Source organism: Glycine max, chromosome 18, assembly GCF_000004515.6.
Source record: "Glycine max cultivar Williams 82 chromosome 18, Glycine_max_v4.0, whole genome shotgun sequence".
Lineage (NCBI taxonomy): Eukaryota > Viridiplantae > Streptophyta > Magnoliopsida > Fabales > Fabaceae > Glycine > Glycine max.
The window spans coordinates 18,950,834-18,968,005 of NC_038254.2; the positions used below are offsets into that span (position 1 = coordinate 18,950,834).

Below are 17,172 nucleotides of genomic sequence, written 5' to 3' on the forward strand. Positions count from 1 at the left end.
AAGGGATTATGACACTCCCTGGATCCTTGTATTTAGGTGGAAGGATTCTTTGAATAATAGCACTGCAGTTTCCCTCGACCATAATATTATCACTATGGATATATTTGCCCTTCTTGGTCAGCAGATCTTTCATAAACTTGGAGTAGAGTGGTATTTTTTGCAAGGCTTCTCCAAAGGGGATAGTTATCTCCAATTTCTTGAAGATATCAAAGAAACGAGAAAAGTTTCGTTCCTTGTCTTTCTTGGACGGCACCAAAGGATATGGTGCTTCCTTCCCTAGATATGAGACAACCTCTTTCTTCTTTTCTCTGGCCAACTCACTCTTTGTCTTCTTTTCTTCCTCATTTTCTCTCTCTTTTTTTTTCAATTTCTCTTCTTCCTCACCATCATTTAATTTTTTCTCCCTCACCTGATCTTTTTCTTTTTCTTTTTCTCCTTCAGATACTAACTCATTCTCATCGCTATTCCTCCCTTCATCATCAACCATGGTCTCCCTCATGCTTCTAGTTATTACAACTTTGCATTCTTCTTTGGGATTTTTTTCAGTATTGGCCCCAAAACCTCCAGAAGAATTCTTAGCTATTTGCTTAGCTAGCTATCCCACTTGAATTTCCTGGTTCTTTATAGCAGACTCTGTGCTCTTGTGATTTGACATTGCAACTTGCATGAACTGAGCTAAAGTCTCCTCCATCTTGGTTGTCCTTTCATACAGGCCAGGCCCTTGATTTTGAGGCCTGTTGGATGGTTCTCCTTGGTCTTTTTTGAATTGATTCCCAAGGTGAGACCTCTATTGCTCTTGATTCTGATTAAAACTGGCACCTTGCTGGTAACCTGTAAATTCACCTGCATTAAACCCTGGTCTGTGCTGATTTCCCATATAATTCACTTCTTTTGCAGCAGCATCAAGGGTTATACAGCAACCAGATTCATGCGCTCCTCCACATATGCTACAATGAAATTGTGATTTTGTTGTACACGTACAATGAAACCACACTTTTGTAGTACAATCATGTTTTAATCCCCCTTACACAATAAAATCATGATTCTATTGTTTATTTTTTTCCCTCCCCGAAAAGCATTATATCATTTAGTTTGTTTTTCATATAGCATTTGTTGCCAATCACCAAATATTCATTTATTTTACCATAGGACAAGCAAAAGAAAACAAAATTCTTTCACAAGATTCTACTGTAAAATTGAAAACACATTTTCTTACCTTTGATGGATAATATTTTTTTTCTTTTTTAAGATTCTCTAAAAAATTGACTATATATACTCCTAACATTGTACAACACATACAAACAAGAAAATAATAGTCCTCTTCCCTTAGTCAATTTAAGAGAAAACCCTTCCTTGCTCGATTTTGGCTTCACTATTTCCTACATCATGACTTCATTTGGGTTAAGAAATATCAACATGAATGAGGTCAATTTATAGCCAACCAACATTGGTGATATTATCAATCCATGAGATCGGGACATGATGCTAATAGGTAATTCTTTAAACTGTCATTTTTTAATTTGGCATTACAATTACTTATTACAAATAACTCCTAATATAGTTTATATGCACGTTCTCTCTTCGGCAAGTGTATCGATTCGCACAAGTAGTATAAAACGGTAAGATCGAGTATCGTATCCACAGAGAATTTGTTTCACTCAGAAAATGTGTATTCAATTAGCAAACATTTTGTATAAATCGAAAGCAAGTAAATATCAAATTGGGTTTTTGTTCTAAAAATCTGTTTAACTATAAACTAAATATCTAAAGTTTGAGAAGTGAAAACAGTTAAGTAAAAGCGTTGGATCGTTCTACTGAATTTTCCTTGATGTTGTTATGTATTTTTCTCTATTTAATGCTATTCTAGTGTTCTTATGCTGAGAAATTACTCAAACCAAGATCCCTCGAGTGAATAAGCCTAACTCTCTTTAAACCTCGTCCTCTATCCCTCAACAAACTCAGCCTAAAAGAGTTGCATTAAGTCTACAGCATAAAATGGACTAGATCACTGCACTCCAATCCTAGACATACAGTTTTCTAGCTTGCTCTGCCAAGTTCTAAGGCTTTAAAGCACTTTCCAATGCTAAAAATCCTAACTATACATACAAATGGGTGATCAAGCCACAAGCATGTAAAAAAAATAATCATAGATAAAAGCAATGAACACAGAAAAACAACATTAAATAGATAGTGAAAGAGTATTACATCAAAGGTTCAATAGAACTTCCCAACCAAGAGGTTTAGCCTTCCATTACAAGAAATGAACTCTCAATACAAGGAAGAACATAGTTTAAGTGAAGGAAAATGGCTAAGGAAGGTTGAGGATGTCTCATTCAACCTCTAAAACCCTAATTTCACTTCTCTAACCTAAACTCTCTTGGTGGCTCAATTTTTGTCGCTTCAGCTCTTCCACTGGCTCTGTTTTTTGACTCTCTAACTTCTTTTCTTTTTTTGGTTTCTGCCAACTTCATTTTTGTAAAGGCTCCTTGAAATTTCAGCTTCTGAAGGCTCGCTTAGCGAGATTAGCTCCCTAAGCGAGAGTAAGTGAATTTTGGCTTAGCGAGTTGGGCGCACTAAGCACGAGAAGAGACAAAGGACTCGCTGGGCGAGCTGGCGACATGTTAGGCACGTACATCTATGACTGATCCTCTTCTAGGATTTCTCAACATGCTAAGCAAGTTGTATGCCTCGCTTAGCGAATGTCACTCGCTAAGCGCATATGCCTCACTTTGCGAGACATCAGCTGCTTGAACCTTCTCTTCTTTTAGCCTGAAACTAAAGTGGTTTCAACATTAATTCCCAAAATGAGAGTATCTACTATATAAAATCATGATAAACATGAAAATATGTACAATTCCTACAAAAAGAACCATAAATTGGAGGAAAGATGATAATTTTATGTAACTATTCAATACAAAAGTTAGTCGTAAAAAGCGACTAACAATGCACCACTACTGATCTTATAATATTTTTACTATGCATTAAGTTGTCATTGGCTTGGTCATAGGAAGATCTTCATTTGAAATATTTATCACCAATGGCAAAGAGGAAACAACTATTCATGTAAAAATTTCAAATATGATGTATGTATTAGCTTAATACTTAAACTTTTTTAGGATCTAATTTTTAATTTTTTAAAATAAACATTAAATTTATGTTAAATACATGTGTGTGATATTTGTAGTGGTAAAATTGAAAGTATTTTATCCAGTCCTTGTGTTGATAGCATGATTGATTATTTAATTGATCATGAAGATAGAATTCATCCCATTCTTATAATAGCAATTAAATCAGCACAAATATCATCCATAGGTGGTCTACTCTTTGGCACTCCACGATGTAAATAAATTTAATTTAATGATATCATTTTATTCCATTTTTCCCTTTTTTAATCAATTTTTTAGTTGAGGTTTCTATTGAGAGTTGTCATAATCTAACTATTGTTATGTTCAATCACAGGCTGACAAAATTAAGTTTGTTAAAGACTGGGTATATGTTGTTAATTACCTTATATAACTAATTTTCAAACTTAAATAATAAGTTATGCGCATAATAATATGTTCTCTTCATTGACCTTTTTTTGTTTTAGATTATCTAAATATCATTGCAAAGTGGATGAAAAAATTTACTATGTTAAATTGCCACCACTTTTCCTATAGGTTAAATATTTATGTTACTAAATAATAAAGTAATACCAATTTTTTTCCAAGTTAACTGACTTCAATTTTTATATGTTAGTGAACGACCTCTTCATCAACAACAACAACAACAACAAAGGATAGTCTTTAACGCATTTGGATAATCTAATTGTGTAATTTATGTTTTATCTTTTATGTCTTTTTATTTTAATGTTTTTTGTAATAGACTTCAAATGATTTTCATGTATCCTGATAGTTTGTTTGGTTTCAATGAACAATATGCATGTTTTTTTCCTTTTTCGCTATTTATTTTAAATTACTACTTTGTGTATAATAATTAATTTAGTAGTTGTCTTTACAAAATTATATAATACGAACCAAATCGATTTATGCGTAAGCACAGGTTACTAGTTTCTAGTAAAATTATTCTTATTCCTTATATATCGAAAAGTTACCTTAGTAACATGATTAAGACCCTTAGCTTGGGATTGTTCTATACAATGAGAATGAGGACAAGATAATTTACTCGCAACCATTCACCTAACAACATTTCATAATCTAGAAATTATTAATAGTCTACATTAATGCATCTTTCAATTAGAAGTTTTGTGGGAATGAGACATCATTTGAGGCTTCACCAATATCATCATTGTAAAACAACATACATCCTTTCACACCATAATCAATTCTTTCATAACTTAAACCCAACTTTTCAACCATTTTTTGTTCTATAGTAATCTAGTAACAATTTTGTTAAAAGTATTTTGAGTGACTAGTGCACCCTTCAAATAATGGTGATTGTTCTATAGCCAAAAAATTCATAGAAACCTTGAACGTTTTCATTAGGTCGTTCAATTCTACTTCCTTGATAGCATAGAGAAAAACTTGGACCTACAACATCCATTACCATTGTCTCACAAGCATTGTCTCATAAGTAAAAAAAAAAATATGACGTTACACCAATTGATTGATTAGATTTCCCATGAGCAAGTCTTAAGGTTTGAAAGGTAGTAGGTGAATGAAAATTTTCCTTAATTATGTTGACATTTACATAGGCATCCCCATATCTCCAAATGAATAATTAGTCAAAATTTTATTTTTATTTTTCCATTGATTCAATCTCTCCTTTGCATTTACTACATGTTTCTTAGTGACTCTATTTATACCAAACTAATCTTGCAATAGGTCATAATGCTAGATTTTCATTTTTTCTATATAGTTGATTGTGGTTTTTCTTGTACATTTTTAACAACATGAATATCATAAATGGATATCAACAATTTTAATATATATTTCATTTAATATATTTTATAAGCTAAATTAATAATAACAACCCTAATGAAATTGCTCCAAGCTTTTAATTTGCCTCAAACTTTCTATTCATTGGGTTCCATGCAAACCACTCAAGTTGTCAAACAAGTAAAAAGCTTCACAAAAAATTCACTTTCATGGTCTTCATTAAAGTTTTTATATGCTACTTCGGCATTTGTGATCAAATTGTTGTTTGTAATAACTTAACTACATTGTGGTATGTTTCTATTGTTAATGATTCATCATGTTTATTTCCTTTATGTGTCTCGTCAGTTAAAGCATTAAATAGCGTTAGGTTCATATCTTCTAACCACCTCAAGTTGTCTTTCATTGACTAAATGCTTTCTCTTGTGGGGTTTTTTTTCCCTTTTCCTAATTCGTAACAACTCATGATATAAATTGATATTGTCAATTTGTAACAACTCACTATACTTGAACTATTATTTCTTCATAAATGTCACCATCCAAAATAAAGTTATGTAAAATACAACAAGCAAGGACTATATCTAACATGAACTAAAATAGTGATGACCATGACTGGAAGATTAAAGTTGTCAATAGTTTTACTCAGTTTTGAAAATGTCATGTAATTTGTAAAAAATGAAGTTGTAATAGCTTAGGTTGCTTGGTTTTTGATTTAATTGCATGATTGTACTTAGGATTAAATTTGAGCTAAAAGTTAGAATGAAGAACAAAATAATCAATTATCTCATATCAATAGCTTAGAATTTGTGAAGGCATGCAAATAATCAATTAGCCACTTAAGACAATCAATTATTTGACTCTTGAGAAATTTCTAGTTGCGCAGATAATCAATTATCTCATGAAATAATCAATTATCATGTTTTTGTTCGTCCTTAGGTAGTTTGATAAACAAAATAAACGATTAAATCATAAAATAATTGACAATTTGAGGTCGTGATTGGGCAACGAATAGTAATCACAAAATCATTTCTTGACATTTTTTTTCTCAAAAAATGAGTCTATGAGAAAACCCAATCCCTTTCTTCCTTTTGTCACTCATATGCTTCATGTTAAAGTTGAAAGAGATAAATAAGCTTAACTCAAAGTCTCTTAAAGTGATTTGAAGTACAAGAATGATAATAATGACTTCAATGGTACTAGTAGCGTAGTGGCTTAGTTTGATAATGATAGTAGTACGAGGGAGAAAGCATTCTACTATTGATTTGGTAAAGAGATTACAGTAGGGAGTGTGAAGTAATAAAAAATAAAAAGGTTAGTTTTGGAAATTTAGATGTTAATTCTACACTAGGTTTGTTTTCTTCTCATTAGAGTAGATAATAAATTTTTAGGGTATCCCACACTAAGTTTTATCTCTACTATATTTCTTTTCCCAATCAAACTATATAAAACCACTAGCATATCATTGGTCTAAGTGGATCTAGGTTTGAATCCCTTTAGTAAGATCTCATGTTCAAATCTTGTGGATGAAAAAAACATGATTGGAGGAAAGGTCCCATCAAAGGTGATCATCCAGGTTCTTTGACAAAGACTAGTCATCAACAAAACTAATAAAATAAACATTTCGTACCAATGTTATGGTAACCTAAAAAAGTTACATATAACTACTTTTTCTCTCCCACTTCTCTCCTTTCATTTTCTCTCCTCATAATATCCATTAAACCAAACAAAGCATAAGAATATGTTTGACCCAACTGATCTTAGTAATTTTTTTCCTTATAATTAAAAGATAGGTCAAATTCTTTTAAAAAAAACATCATTTTTATAATGATAAAAATAAGTAAGTTCTTAAAAAACTAATGTAAACAATTAATAAATAAATGTTTTTAATGTAATTATCATGCAATTTTAAATATAAAATATATTTACACTTAAGAGTACCTATTATTTATTCTAAATATTTTTTAAAAAAACAAGGCTTAAATATATTTTTGGTCCTTGATATATACTTGAATTTTGTCTTTGATCCATGATAAATTTTTCCTTCGAATCGAGTCCCTAATATTTTAAAAGTTTTGTCTGAGGTTCCTACCGTTAATCGAAATTCGTTAATTGCTTATGTGACTGTTAACTAAATGTGACACCCTCTACCCCATATACATATATGTACTGATAAAAGGAAAAGAAATCATAATTAATTAAAAGTTTTTAAAACACATTTAAAAAAAATCCTTTCAATAGGGTAAAAGACTCACATTCACTTTCTTTTACATCATATTCAAATTTATCCTAATAAATAATAAAGTCATCTCAGCTCAAACAAGGTCGTCTAAGACTTCATACAATTAATATAGAAACCTATACCCCAATGTCACATCCTATCAGAACATGGTGTCCCGACGTCCTTCAACACAAGGTTCCTTAAAGCAATTCACCTAGTCATCTGCTCTCCCGAACACAAAGTTCAAGATCATCACAGGATCCAAACACAAACAACACACAGGGAGTGAGTTATCACATTCCTAACTAATGAAAAAAAAAAACAAGATAACATGTAGGTATAAATATCATATAAATAAAATAAAACTTACTTAAACATAGTTTACGTCATTTCACCATTTTGTTGCCCAACATCACATCACAACACAACACATCTCATTTATTTTCACAACATTCACGTACTCAAAGATCAAAATACAACATCACCAAGTCAATCAATATCGATCAATACACAAGCGTTATGCAACATATACACTAAGACTCAATACTATATCCAATGTGGTACCATGTCAGTGAAAAACCTCATCGAGCGCCTAGGAGTACATGGCAAGACAAACCACACACTAGTAAGTCAGGTCACTCTCACTATGTAAAATCATAGGGAGACCAGTCAGGGTCACGCTGTTTTGCAAGAATGCTCCAACCATGTGGGATCGGTACAGGCTTAAAGGAGCACTCAAACCGGGTGTATTTACCCTCAAGGCCTATACTCTGAAGAGTCTATCAGGGTCTCTCCCTCCTGATTTAGGTCCAACCTAGAAAACATTTTAGCACACAAACTCTATCTATGAACTGTACAAAACACACGACTCCTCAATTGTTCTCAAAATAGTTTTATCTCGTTGCGCTTGTGATTAAACTCGTCGGGTCCCTATAGTGGTTCCCATCACAATACTCATCGCGCATTAATAATCGCCCTTAAAGGGTCTTAGCATTAACTTTTCGCCCTTAAAGGGTCTTAGCATTAACTCTTCACCGTTAAAGGGTCTTATTATTAACTCGTCGCCCTTGAAGGGTTTTATAGTCGTGTGATTGTACAATTCATAGCTCACAACTCAATGCACACAACATCTCAATGCAGTAATATATTACAAGTCAATACATACTCAATTTATCACATATATTTAGTCTCAATCACAATGGTATAATCCCAAACTAGCATGTTATCACACCTCATGAATCATACACACTTTATCTATGAACTATGCAATACACACAACTATTCAATTATTTTCAAAATCATTTTAACTCATCGCACTTGTGATTAAACTCGTCGGGTTCCTACAGTGGATCCCATTTCAATACTCGTCGCCCTTAAAGAGTCTTACAATTGTGTAATTATATAGTTCATAGCTCACAACTCAATATACACATCTCATTTCAATACACATGTATTTCATCATTCATCACGGGTTCAATTTATCACATACTCATAATTTGAATCAGCATTTCATAATCTCAACATAACAATTTATACAAAAGGTTTATCACAACATGGAGAGTAAAATCCCTCAAATAATTTCACACAATTATATCAAAATCATGGGTCAAAACACAAAAACATCAAGAGCACTCAAGTTTATCAATTAATTCTCATCAGAACATCAATTGGTACATAAAACACAATAATATTGTATTTATAATCATAAAGGAAAAATTGTAATTCAATAAACATCCCAAAATAACCCTCAATTTAATCCTCTAAGGATCCCTACACTTGTTCATTCTAATACCAATTGCGATAAACTCATCTTTTACCTCTAAGCGGGTCACGTGTGCATTGTGACAACAATAGTGGCATCTCTAACGGTTTCTCGAGATTCCTTCAGTTTTTCCTCCGGCTGCTCTGATAGGATTCCGAAACATCAGAGAGAATGAGAAGGGATTGAAACCTTCATTTTGTATTGTCTTTGTGCGATTCATTTTTCTCTCTCCACGAATATTATTTTGCAAATCCCAACGGTGAAGGTGTGCGAAATTGAATCATGAACCATATATCAAAATTTCTTGACAATCCAACGGTTAAGGAGTCCGAGATCATAGTTTACTGAGACAGTTTTGGGTTTCTACGGAAAAAGAAAAAGTTGCAATAGAAAGGGTTTTTCTCTCAGCTTTGACATCTTTTCGTAATTCCCAACGGTTAGAATGTTTGGAAAAGAGTTCCGACCTTGGTGCTCAAATTTCACAATGATCCAACGACATTTTTCTGAGATAGGTTTGGTGGTATGCGGGAAAAAGAGAGGGTTTTGGGAGGAGGAGAGGGGAAAATGAAATTGAGAGAAAGAGGAGACATCGTCAGTGTCAAAACTGACCTAACGTGTCTCCATTTATAGCTAGGGTACTTACAACTTACAACTTATCATTTACTCTATTTATTTATTTTTATCATTTTATAAAAAAAAACTCTATTTTATTCCCTATCAAATGAATAAATAAAATACCCTTTTTATTTTCTCTCAAACCATTATTTTAATTAAAAAATTTATTTCTCCTTATTTATTTGATTATAAAAAAACATATCACTTTTCTAAAACTCTATTTATTTACAAATAACAATCCTTTTTAAATTAGTTTAAAAAAAATGGGATGTTACAGGACACCGGAGCATGTGACATGTGGTGTCACATGTAATATTTGTGTGAGTGAGATTACACGTATGATTTTTTTTTTAAAAGTGAAAACGATGTTGTTTAAAACCAACCCACCAAGCCCAAACGACACAAGTATCGGGAAACCACTATCTCCGCTTCCACCGAACCTGAACCCGCAACAACGTTGGTCGAATCTCCCTCCAGCTATAGGATTTGATTCTCCCTAGGTCGGTTCTTTCCGATAATGGACTTCTCACTCTTCCCCTACCTCGAATGGAAACCATAACCATGAGGCGTTCCCTTCCAACTTCTCCAAATTTAACTCCACCCTCACCGCGAGCCTCTTAAACCCAAAGCCCCGAATTCTAGGAAGAAGCTCATGAGTGGGACTGTATCATGAACTTCTCACCAGTGAGGGGGCCAAATAAGACGTTGTTGACAATGCCGTCGTGGGGAGGGTAGAGCCCGATGACGATGGAGTAGTGGTTGGGGAAGGTGAGGGTGGGAAAGATAGGGATGAGCTTGGTCTCGGCCTGGGTGTCGTTTTTATCAAATGCATGTTGGGAGCAGGGGGTCTTGAATCGGTACCCGAATCGGAAGTCGTCGGCCTTGATGCCACGGTTATGACCTCTTTTTCTTTTTAAAAAAATTAACCTAAATCCAAACATGTCGTTTTTACTTTAAAAAAATCCTACATGTAATTCCACTTAAACAAAGATTACACGTGACACTGCACGACACATGCTTATGTGTCCAGTTAACGGTTATATAAGTAGTTAACGAATCTCGATTAACGACAAAGACCTAAAACAAAAATTTTAAAATATTAGGGATCCAATTCAAAGGAAGATTTTATGAGAGATCAAAGTCGCATATATATCATGCACAAAAACATATTTAAGCAAAAAACAATTAATTAATTATTCTTGGTGCAATGTTGTAGAGGTGACCCACCGTGAGTTGTGGTAAAATGTAAATTCATCCCAACGGCGACCACCGTTGGACCAAGAAGTAGAAAAGCTTACGATTCTCAACCTACGCCACCACAACAAAGATTCCCATAACCTTAACCCACGGTAACTACTAAATTCCGATGCTACTTTTCATCCCCTCTCTCGTAACAGTTTTTCTCTGTCCCACAACAAAACCACTACCCTCAAACGCTCTTTATTCTGCTCCACTGTTTCCCACGCTTCTCTGCAAAACCCATTTCGAGAAACTCCTTCACTTGCGCTCTCACACATTCACCCACTCACAAGTACGTGTACCCCGACCCAGTTCCCGAATTCGCAGAGCACGTGAGTGAGTGCATTCATTCATTTTTGCCGTGAAAATTTTGCATATTCTGTAACTTTTTTATTGATTCCATCTTGTGAGGTGCACTGCAGGAGACCCAGAAGTTCAAATTTGAACTCTTTTGGAAGCTTTCGGAGGAGGGCGTGGACGAGTTCGGGGACGACCTTCATTCGGTCGTAGATGTTTGCGCGCAGGTGAATGTAGTTTTCCTTTTCAAAAAAACTTAACTTTGTGACAAGAACGTTTCTGGGTGTCGTTTAGTTCTTGTTGTCTTCCAAAGTTTCATCAATTATTATCATAGGGTAAAAGAAAAAAGAAAAAAAAAAAAAAAGGAACTCATTGGAATGCTTGAAAGCAATTAATAGTTTTAGACTACTTAAAATAGTGGGATGGTTCACTTTGGATATGTTTGGATAAGATTGTGATTTGTTTATTGTACTTGAGAGCTAGACTGCTAGGTGTTTGAGAAAACGATTGAACGAATATTGAAGTATGACAATAAAGTTATAAAATTGTGTAGGAGTGGGACAGTTACTGCAGCTTTGTAAGTTTCTTTTTGTCCATTCTAGCTATCAATTATGTGCTTAAACTTATGCAGTCAATGATTGAAACTTTAGATTTTGGTATGATTTGATGGTGAGAGATTCATCTAACCTGGCTGACAGCTTATTAAGTGTTTCTTGCATGAATTTATCTAGTCCTTTTTTATCTTCGGACTTCATTGTAGTTGTGATGGCAATTTGAAAAGGAATTTTTTATCTTCAGATTTCATTGTAGTTGTGATGGCAATTTGAAAAGGAATGTATATTCAGTACTTTGTGATGTCCTTATTGCTCCAAATTTTTTAAATCTTGTTTTGTACTCATTCACATATGCATCAATCGTTCGTAATGGATTTGCTCGTCTGTGTGTGTAGAGTTTGTAGACATACACATCAATCGTTTTTTCTTCTCTCTCATGTTTTCTTTTAGTTGTCTTTTTATAAGATGTTCAAGTTGTTCTCCTGTTCCCAAATTAGATTTTAATTGCATATTAATCACTCTGCATTTCTTTTGTTAATCAATCGAAAAACCAAGCAATGGCTATATCTGTTCTTAGATAATATTAGATTCTCTTTGATCATATAGATTTCTGTTGGAAATTTGTTAGCAATTTGAGTTAGGATGTATATGTTTACTCGTGTTCCACCTCACCTTTTCTGTTGATTTTACACTGGTCTTACTAGTAAAAGAAAATAATTCTACATCTCATGTTTTAAGCATTTGAACAGGAAATATACTTGCAGGAAGTTTTATCAATGCATTTTCTTGATTGATAAGTATAAAAACTTCTTTTGATTAAAAAGATAAATTACTGCAGTGTTACTTACCGTAATGGATTTTGTAAAAGATGAGGCTGAGAGTAATTGACCTTGTACATTGAGTTATAGACCGAGTTTCCCTATGAGAATCTTAGAATCTGTTTGCAAAAACTAAATAAATGCATATGTAAAATAAACAAATTATATGCTGCATTTATCTTGCAAAGATCGCACTTTGGTTGTCGCTGATGATCTTATAATGAAGTTGAAACTTGAAAAACATGCATGAAATTGTCTTACTATTGCCATAACTAAACTTTAAATAGCATTCTTCTCATTTCATAATTTTGTGGTCACTATTCATACCTCAAAAGGAATTTGTTCACCGTTGTTTGTTTCAATTTTCTTTTCCTAAAAGAAATCATGTCAAATAAATAAGATCAGTATTTTATTGATGTGTGCCAATTTGGCTCAAATTACCTGGGACTTCATTTCTACGAACCTCTTCCTCTTCTTTTGCCTTTTGGAGTCATTGAGTACTAAGTTGACAGGACTTTCTAAATTAAATATTCCTCAACAATTTGTCCAAGAAATTGTAAGTTAGGTTTACCTGTTTATATGCAATCACTATTTCCTTAATCCAGTTCAAAGTTCAAACCTCCGAGGTCATTTGATATTTTATGGTATCACATATTGCATCCAAATGTTGGTCGATTGAACTTCTTGACTGTTTCTGGGCTTCAATCAGCAATTACTGTCTGATTTAATTGTACATATGTGGTTAGATATAGTTCTTTGGATTGTTGGGATGATGGAAGTACTAGACATTTTGATAATTTGAAAGGGTAAGATCCGGAAAGTTGTGAATTAAATTATATGGCTTTGTTTCTTTATTTATCCAGTATCTGATGGGATACAATATCACAAAGGACAAAACTTAGATGAAGTTCCTTATATCGTTGCCATCAAGTTCTCCAATTATATGATGAAACATGAATTATCTGTCTAATACTAAATAACCTTTAGATGTGTGTTGCAGAATTTTAAAAAAATATTGACATGTCATCATACGATAATGGGACTTAATGGCAAGGATATAAGAAATTGGATCTAAGCTTTGTCCTAGTCCTATCACAAAATACAGTGAATAACTGAATACCTTGTAAATAAAACAATACTATAATGGTAACAATACTAACATTTTGAGTTTTGTAAGAATTCAGTTGCAGGTTCATAATAACAGCATTCTTGGTGGTTGGTTATTGATATATCAGGCCTGTGCTAATTTTTTTGGCTACCGGTAGTTATGTTTTGATTAGCATCAGATTTGATGTCTCTTAGAAAACATTGGGTTTTACTGAATCATAGTGTAGGTGTAGCGAAAACAAGGCGTGTCACCAACTGTAATAAGATGGTACATGCTTAACAGATGTAAGGTGATGTGTTTGTTTGTGTGAGTGTGTGTATTTAGCATTGGATATTAGAGGCTGACTTAGTTAATAGGGCACTTGCTTCAAGTTACCTGGTGCATAAATGATAAAAGATTTTTATGTCTTAATTCCACTTTGAACTTAACAAGTTATAATAACAAATCGCCTTTGTTTTGGAAAGCAGATATTTAGTGAGTTTTTGCACAAGGAGTATAGAGGTCCTGGGACATTGTTGGTGGAGCCATTCACGGATATGATGGTTGCTCTAAAGAAGAAGAAACTACCAGGAGCAGCTCTGGCTGCAAGAGAGTCACTATTATGGTTACAAAATTTTGTTGATAAGGATTGGGAAGTTTGGAACTCAAAACTTAAATGACTTACGCTTTACAGCTTTTTATCTTTTACCATGTAATGATTTCTTGTTTGGTTGTAACATGTGGATGCTCTAACGAAAAAAGTAAATCACTTGTATTAGATTTTGACACATTCAAAATTTATTTATTTTTCCTCTTCATCTTCTTAGTGCTATACAATCATGTTGTCACTGGAACATGGTTATTTAGTTGAGGGTGTGACTGGTGATGGAAGAGAAGTCTGTAGTTCAAACCTTTGCTGAACTTCTTTTGCCCATATATCAGGTATTCATTCCACTAAGAGGAGCATCAATCATGAAACAGGCAATCAAGCAATGTTCTATGGGACACCTTACATGTAACAACCTAGCACTACTCAACTTGCAGACTCTGAGATGCTCTGCAAAGAGGGACGCCATGATTTTGGCTTCAGCGCGGCATGTGTGGAACTCAGTAGTCTGTATCTGTCTGTTCTCATTGCCTGAAACTCATTATGCAGTGACAACATCAGTACTCATCGACCATAAAGACTCACGTAAAATGAAGTCAAAAGTTATATAATTATAAAATCCTGCTTATGGTTTCTATCTCAGTTTTCTTTGTTTCTGAAGAACTGCATATTATTATTGTAACATCCTTCCAATGTGTTGTGTACATACTAGTATTGCACTTAAGAAGATATGACACTTAGTCCATGAGTGTTTATTGAAGGCGAAAATAAGAAGAAAAAATAAAATAAGTTTAATTAAAAAGTTAGCTTTAACTTGTACATAAATTAATTTGAGCTTATGAAAAAAATACTTTTTTTTTATTTTTCTTCTTAGTTTCTTTTTCTATAAGTGCTTTTATGCAGAGTGAATTAGTAGATCTAAGTGTTTGGTTCTATTTTATGATCCATCTTTAGAATTATATTCATCAAAATCCTCATTTTAACACAGAAGCAAGTTTTTTTTTTTTAACCAAGAAGCAAGTATTATAAGCTTTAGGTTGGCAAAAGTTATATCTATCCGATACTCAACTAAACACAGGGTTAAGTTTTCAATGGAACCACTTTGTATAGATTGAAAAGTTTCCTATAATAATATCTATCATGCATGAATGGTATTCAACAAAAAATAGCAAAGAGAAAAAAAGACTGTTGCTAATGAGTGACAGAAGCACACCTGATATATATTTCCTGTGTCCAACATCCCTCCAGTCTCACTATCTGAAACAGCCTTTTCCAGCTGCACTATTTGCATACCCTCCATTGCCTTCACCTGTGGCTTCCTCATCTTTGCGTGTTTCTTTGCCTTCACTGCCTTCACAACCTCTAAAAACCCATAAACACAAAAGCTATTTAGAACATGAAACTAAGCAAACACATGTCCTTCATAAACACTACTACAAGAAATCCACCGAGAAGTCAAAAATCATGCCACTTCAACTAAAAATTATGAAAGCTATAATGTAACTAACTTTAGTTTCTCACTAAACATGAAAAATCACATCTAGAATGTAAGAGCAAACACACTAGTATACCTTGAGTAGTGACCAGCCTGTAAGCATGGCCAAGAGTAAGAGTTTCGTTCGGCCGGAGCAGCTTCACGCGCGTAAAAAGCACGGCCTTCTGCGCCTGATTGATCTGCCCTTGATCAGGAGGCACAGCCAATGGTATGATCAAAGACACATAATGGCCCGGATTAGTTCTCATGACCTCACTTGCACTCACTGGCCAGTACAACCTCTCTATCTTCCCAGAAGGGTGTTGGATCACAAGTGCTGCAGCATCCACAGCTTGGCAATTCCCCATATCTCTCTTCTCACACACTCTCAACAAAAACCAAAAGATGAACAAACAATGACAACTATAATGAAGAATGAAAGATGTTGTCCACTTATTAATCAAAAACTTCAAAAGGGTCTTTTTCTGCACAGCTCTTAACCTGCACCCCACAGCAATAGTATATAACACAGTCTTTTTTCTTTTCTCTCCTACAAAATGGCCTTCCCAACTAACCAGTGCTTGCTAGGCAAGTCAATTTAAAGGCAAGTTGATCTAATGATATTAATGGGAGCATAGCATGGGGAAATTATTATGGACTTTGATTTTAATAATTATTGTCAATGTGGTAAAATAATGTGACATTTAATGTTTTATTTTTTTATATATATTTTTGGATATGACTGATCGGCACCGGCACGGGCCTCAGGAGAGGGTGGGAGTGCCACGTGGCGAGAGGAGAAAGCTTAGGATCTGTTGGCGATGTTGAGAGGGTCAAGGATTTGATTTTTAGTTAAGGTTTGGCATTTGGGTTTTTAGTGTAATCTTTTGGACTTAAACAAATATTTAATCACCAAAGCGTGCGGGTTAATAAGATTCTTTATGGCTGACACGAGACAAGGACACTGACTTGTCCTCGTTGCAGAAATCGCATGACTCGCTTAGTATCTTGTTCGGTTGGCTATTAGATTTATATATAATTAATTTTATATTAATTAAGAAAGTTAATTAATATTTCTTGTGTTCTTAATCATAAGAATCTTTCAATTAATTCATATTTTAAAAAAAATAAATTATTTAATCAAATTAAATTTGTCAATTATTTATATTATTATTTCAAAATTATCTTTTCTCTATATCTCTATCCACTTAATTATTTTTCATAAAATATTTGGAGAAAAAATAATTAAAGTTATGGAGAGAAAAAATAATTAATGTACCTAAAAATTAGAAAAGAATCTTATAAAAAAGAACAAACAAATTTTTGAAAAAGATTTTATAATTAGGGACGGAAAAAATATTATTTAATTGTATTAATTTTAAGTAAAAAAATAATTTATTTTTAAAATGTTTTTCATTAAAATTTGATATCATAAATAAAAAAAAGACATTGAAAATAAAATTAGGATTAAATGAATGGTATTTCAGGAATAACAACATTAAACATGACAAAATTAATTATACATGTTTATATTTAAATCTAACATACAAAATCATTTTTTTCTTATATATGAGTCGAGATTAATTAAAGGAGGAGAAAATAATGTGGATATGTGAATTTCTATCTT

General features: G+C 33.3%; 2 protein-coding genes across 2 annotated transcripts; one reads left to right on the plus strand and one right to left on the minus strand.

The window, feature by feature from the left end:
- Nucleotides 1-10,299: 10,299 nt before the first annotated feature.
- On the plus strand, nucleotides 10,300-14,706 carry LOC102661727 (protein PLASTID REDOX INSENSITIVE 2, chloroplastic). The gene is made up of 4 exons (XM_026126849.2): nucleotides 10,300-10,362; nucleotides 10,867-11,040; nucleotides 11,131-11,232; nucleotides 13,953-14,706. The coding sequence occupies exons 1-4, from the start codon at nucleotides 10,300-10,302 to the stop codon at nucleotides 14,142-14,144; spliced, it is 531 nt and encodes a 176-aa protein (XP_025982634.2). The 3' UTR covers nucleotides 14,145-14,706.
- LOC100814458 (uncharacterized) lies at nucleotides 14,240-16,183 on the minus strand. Its single transcript, XM_014771289.3, has 3 exons — nucleotides 15,643-16,183; nucleotides 15,285-15,433; nucleotides 14,240-14,602 (listed from the first exon to the last, which is right to left on the minus strand). The coding sequence occupies exons 1-3, from the start codon at nucleotides 15,911-15,913 to the stop codon at nucleotides 14,498-14,500; spliced, it is 525 nt and encodes a 174-aa protein (XP_014626775.1). The 5' UTR covers nucleotides 15,914-16,183; the 3' UTR covers nucleotides 14,240-14,497.
- Nucleotides 16,184-17,172: the final 989 nt, after the last annotated feature.

Excerpts from the sequence above, each read along its gene's own strand:
- LOC102661727 (XM_026126849.2), top strand. The coding sequence starts at position 10,300 with ATGTTGGGAGCAGGGGGTCTTGAATCGGTACCCGAATCGGAAGTCGTC. Across the intron at positions 11,041-11,130 it reads TTCCCGAATTCGCAGAGCAC|GAGACCCAGAAGTTCAAATT; the intron begins GTGAGTGAGTGC and ends GGTGCACTGCAG. Across the intron at positions 11,233-13,952 it reads TCGTAGATGTTTGCGCGCAG|ATATTTAGTGAGTTTTTGCA; the intron begins GTGAATGTAGTT and ends TTTGGAAAGCAG.
- LOC100814458 (XM_014771289.3), bottom strand. The coding sequence starts at position 15,913 with ATGGGGAATTGCCAAGCTGTGGATGCTGCAGCACTTGTGATCCAACAC. Across the intron at positions 15,434-15,642 it reads CAGGCTGGTCACTACTCAAG|AGGTTGTGAAGGCAGTGAAG; the intron begins GTATACTAGTGT and ends ATGGGTTTTTAG. Across the intron at positions 14,603-15,284 it reads ACACAGGAAATATATATCAG|GCAATGAGAACAGACAGATA; the intron begins GTGTGCTTCTGT and ends AATGAGTTTCAG.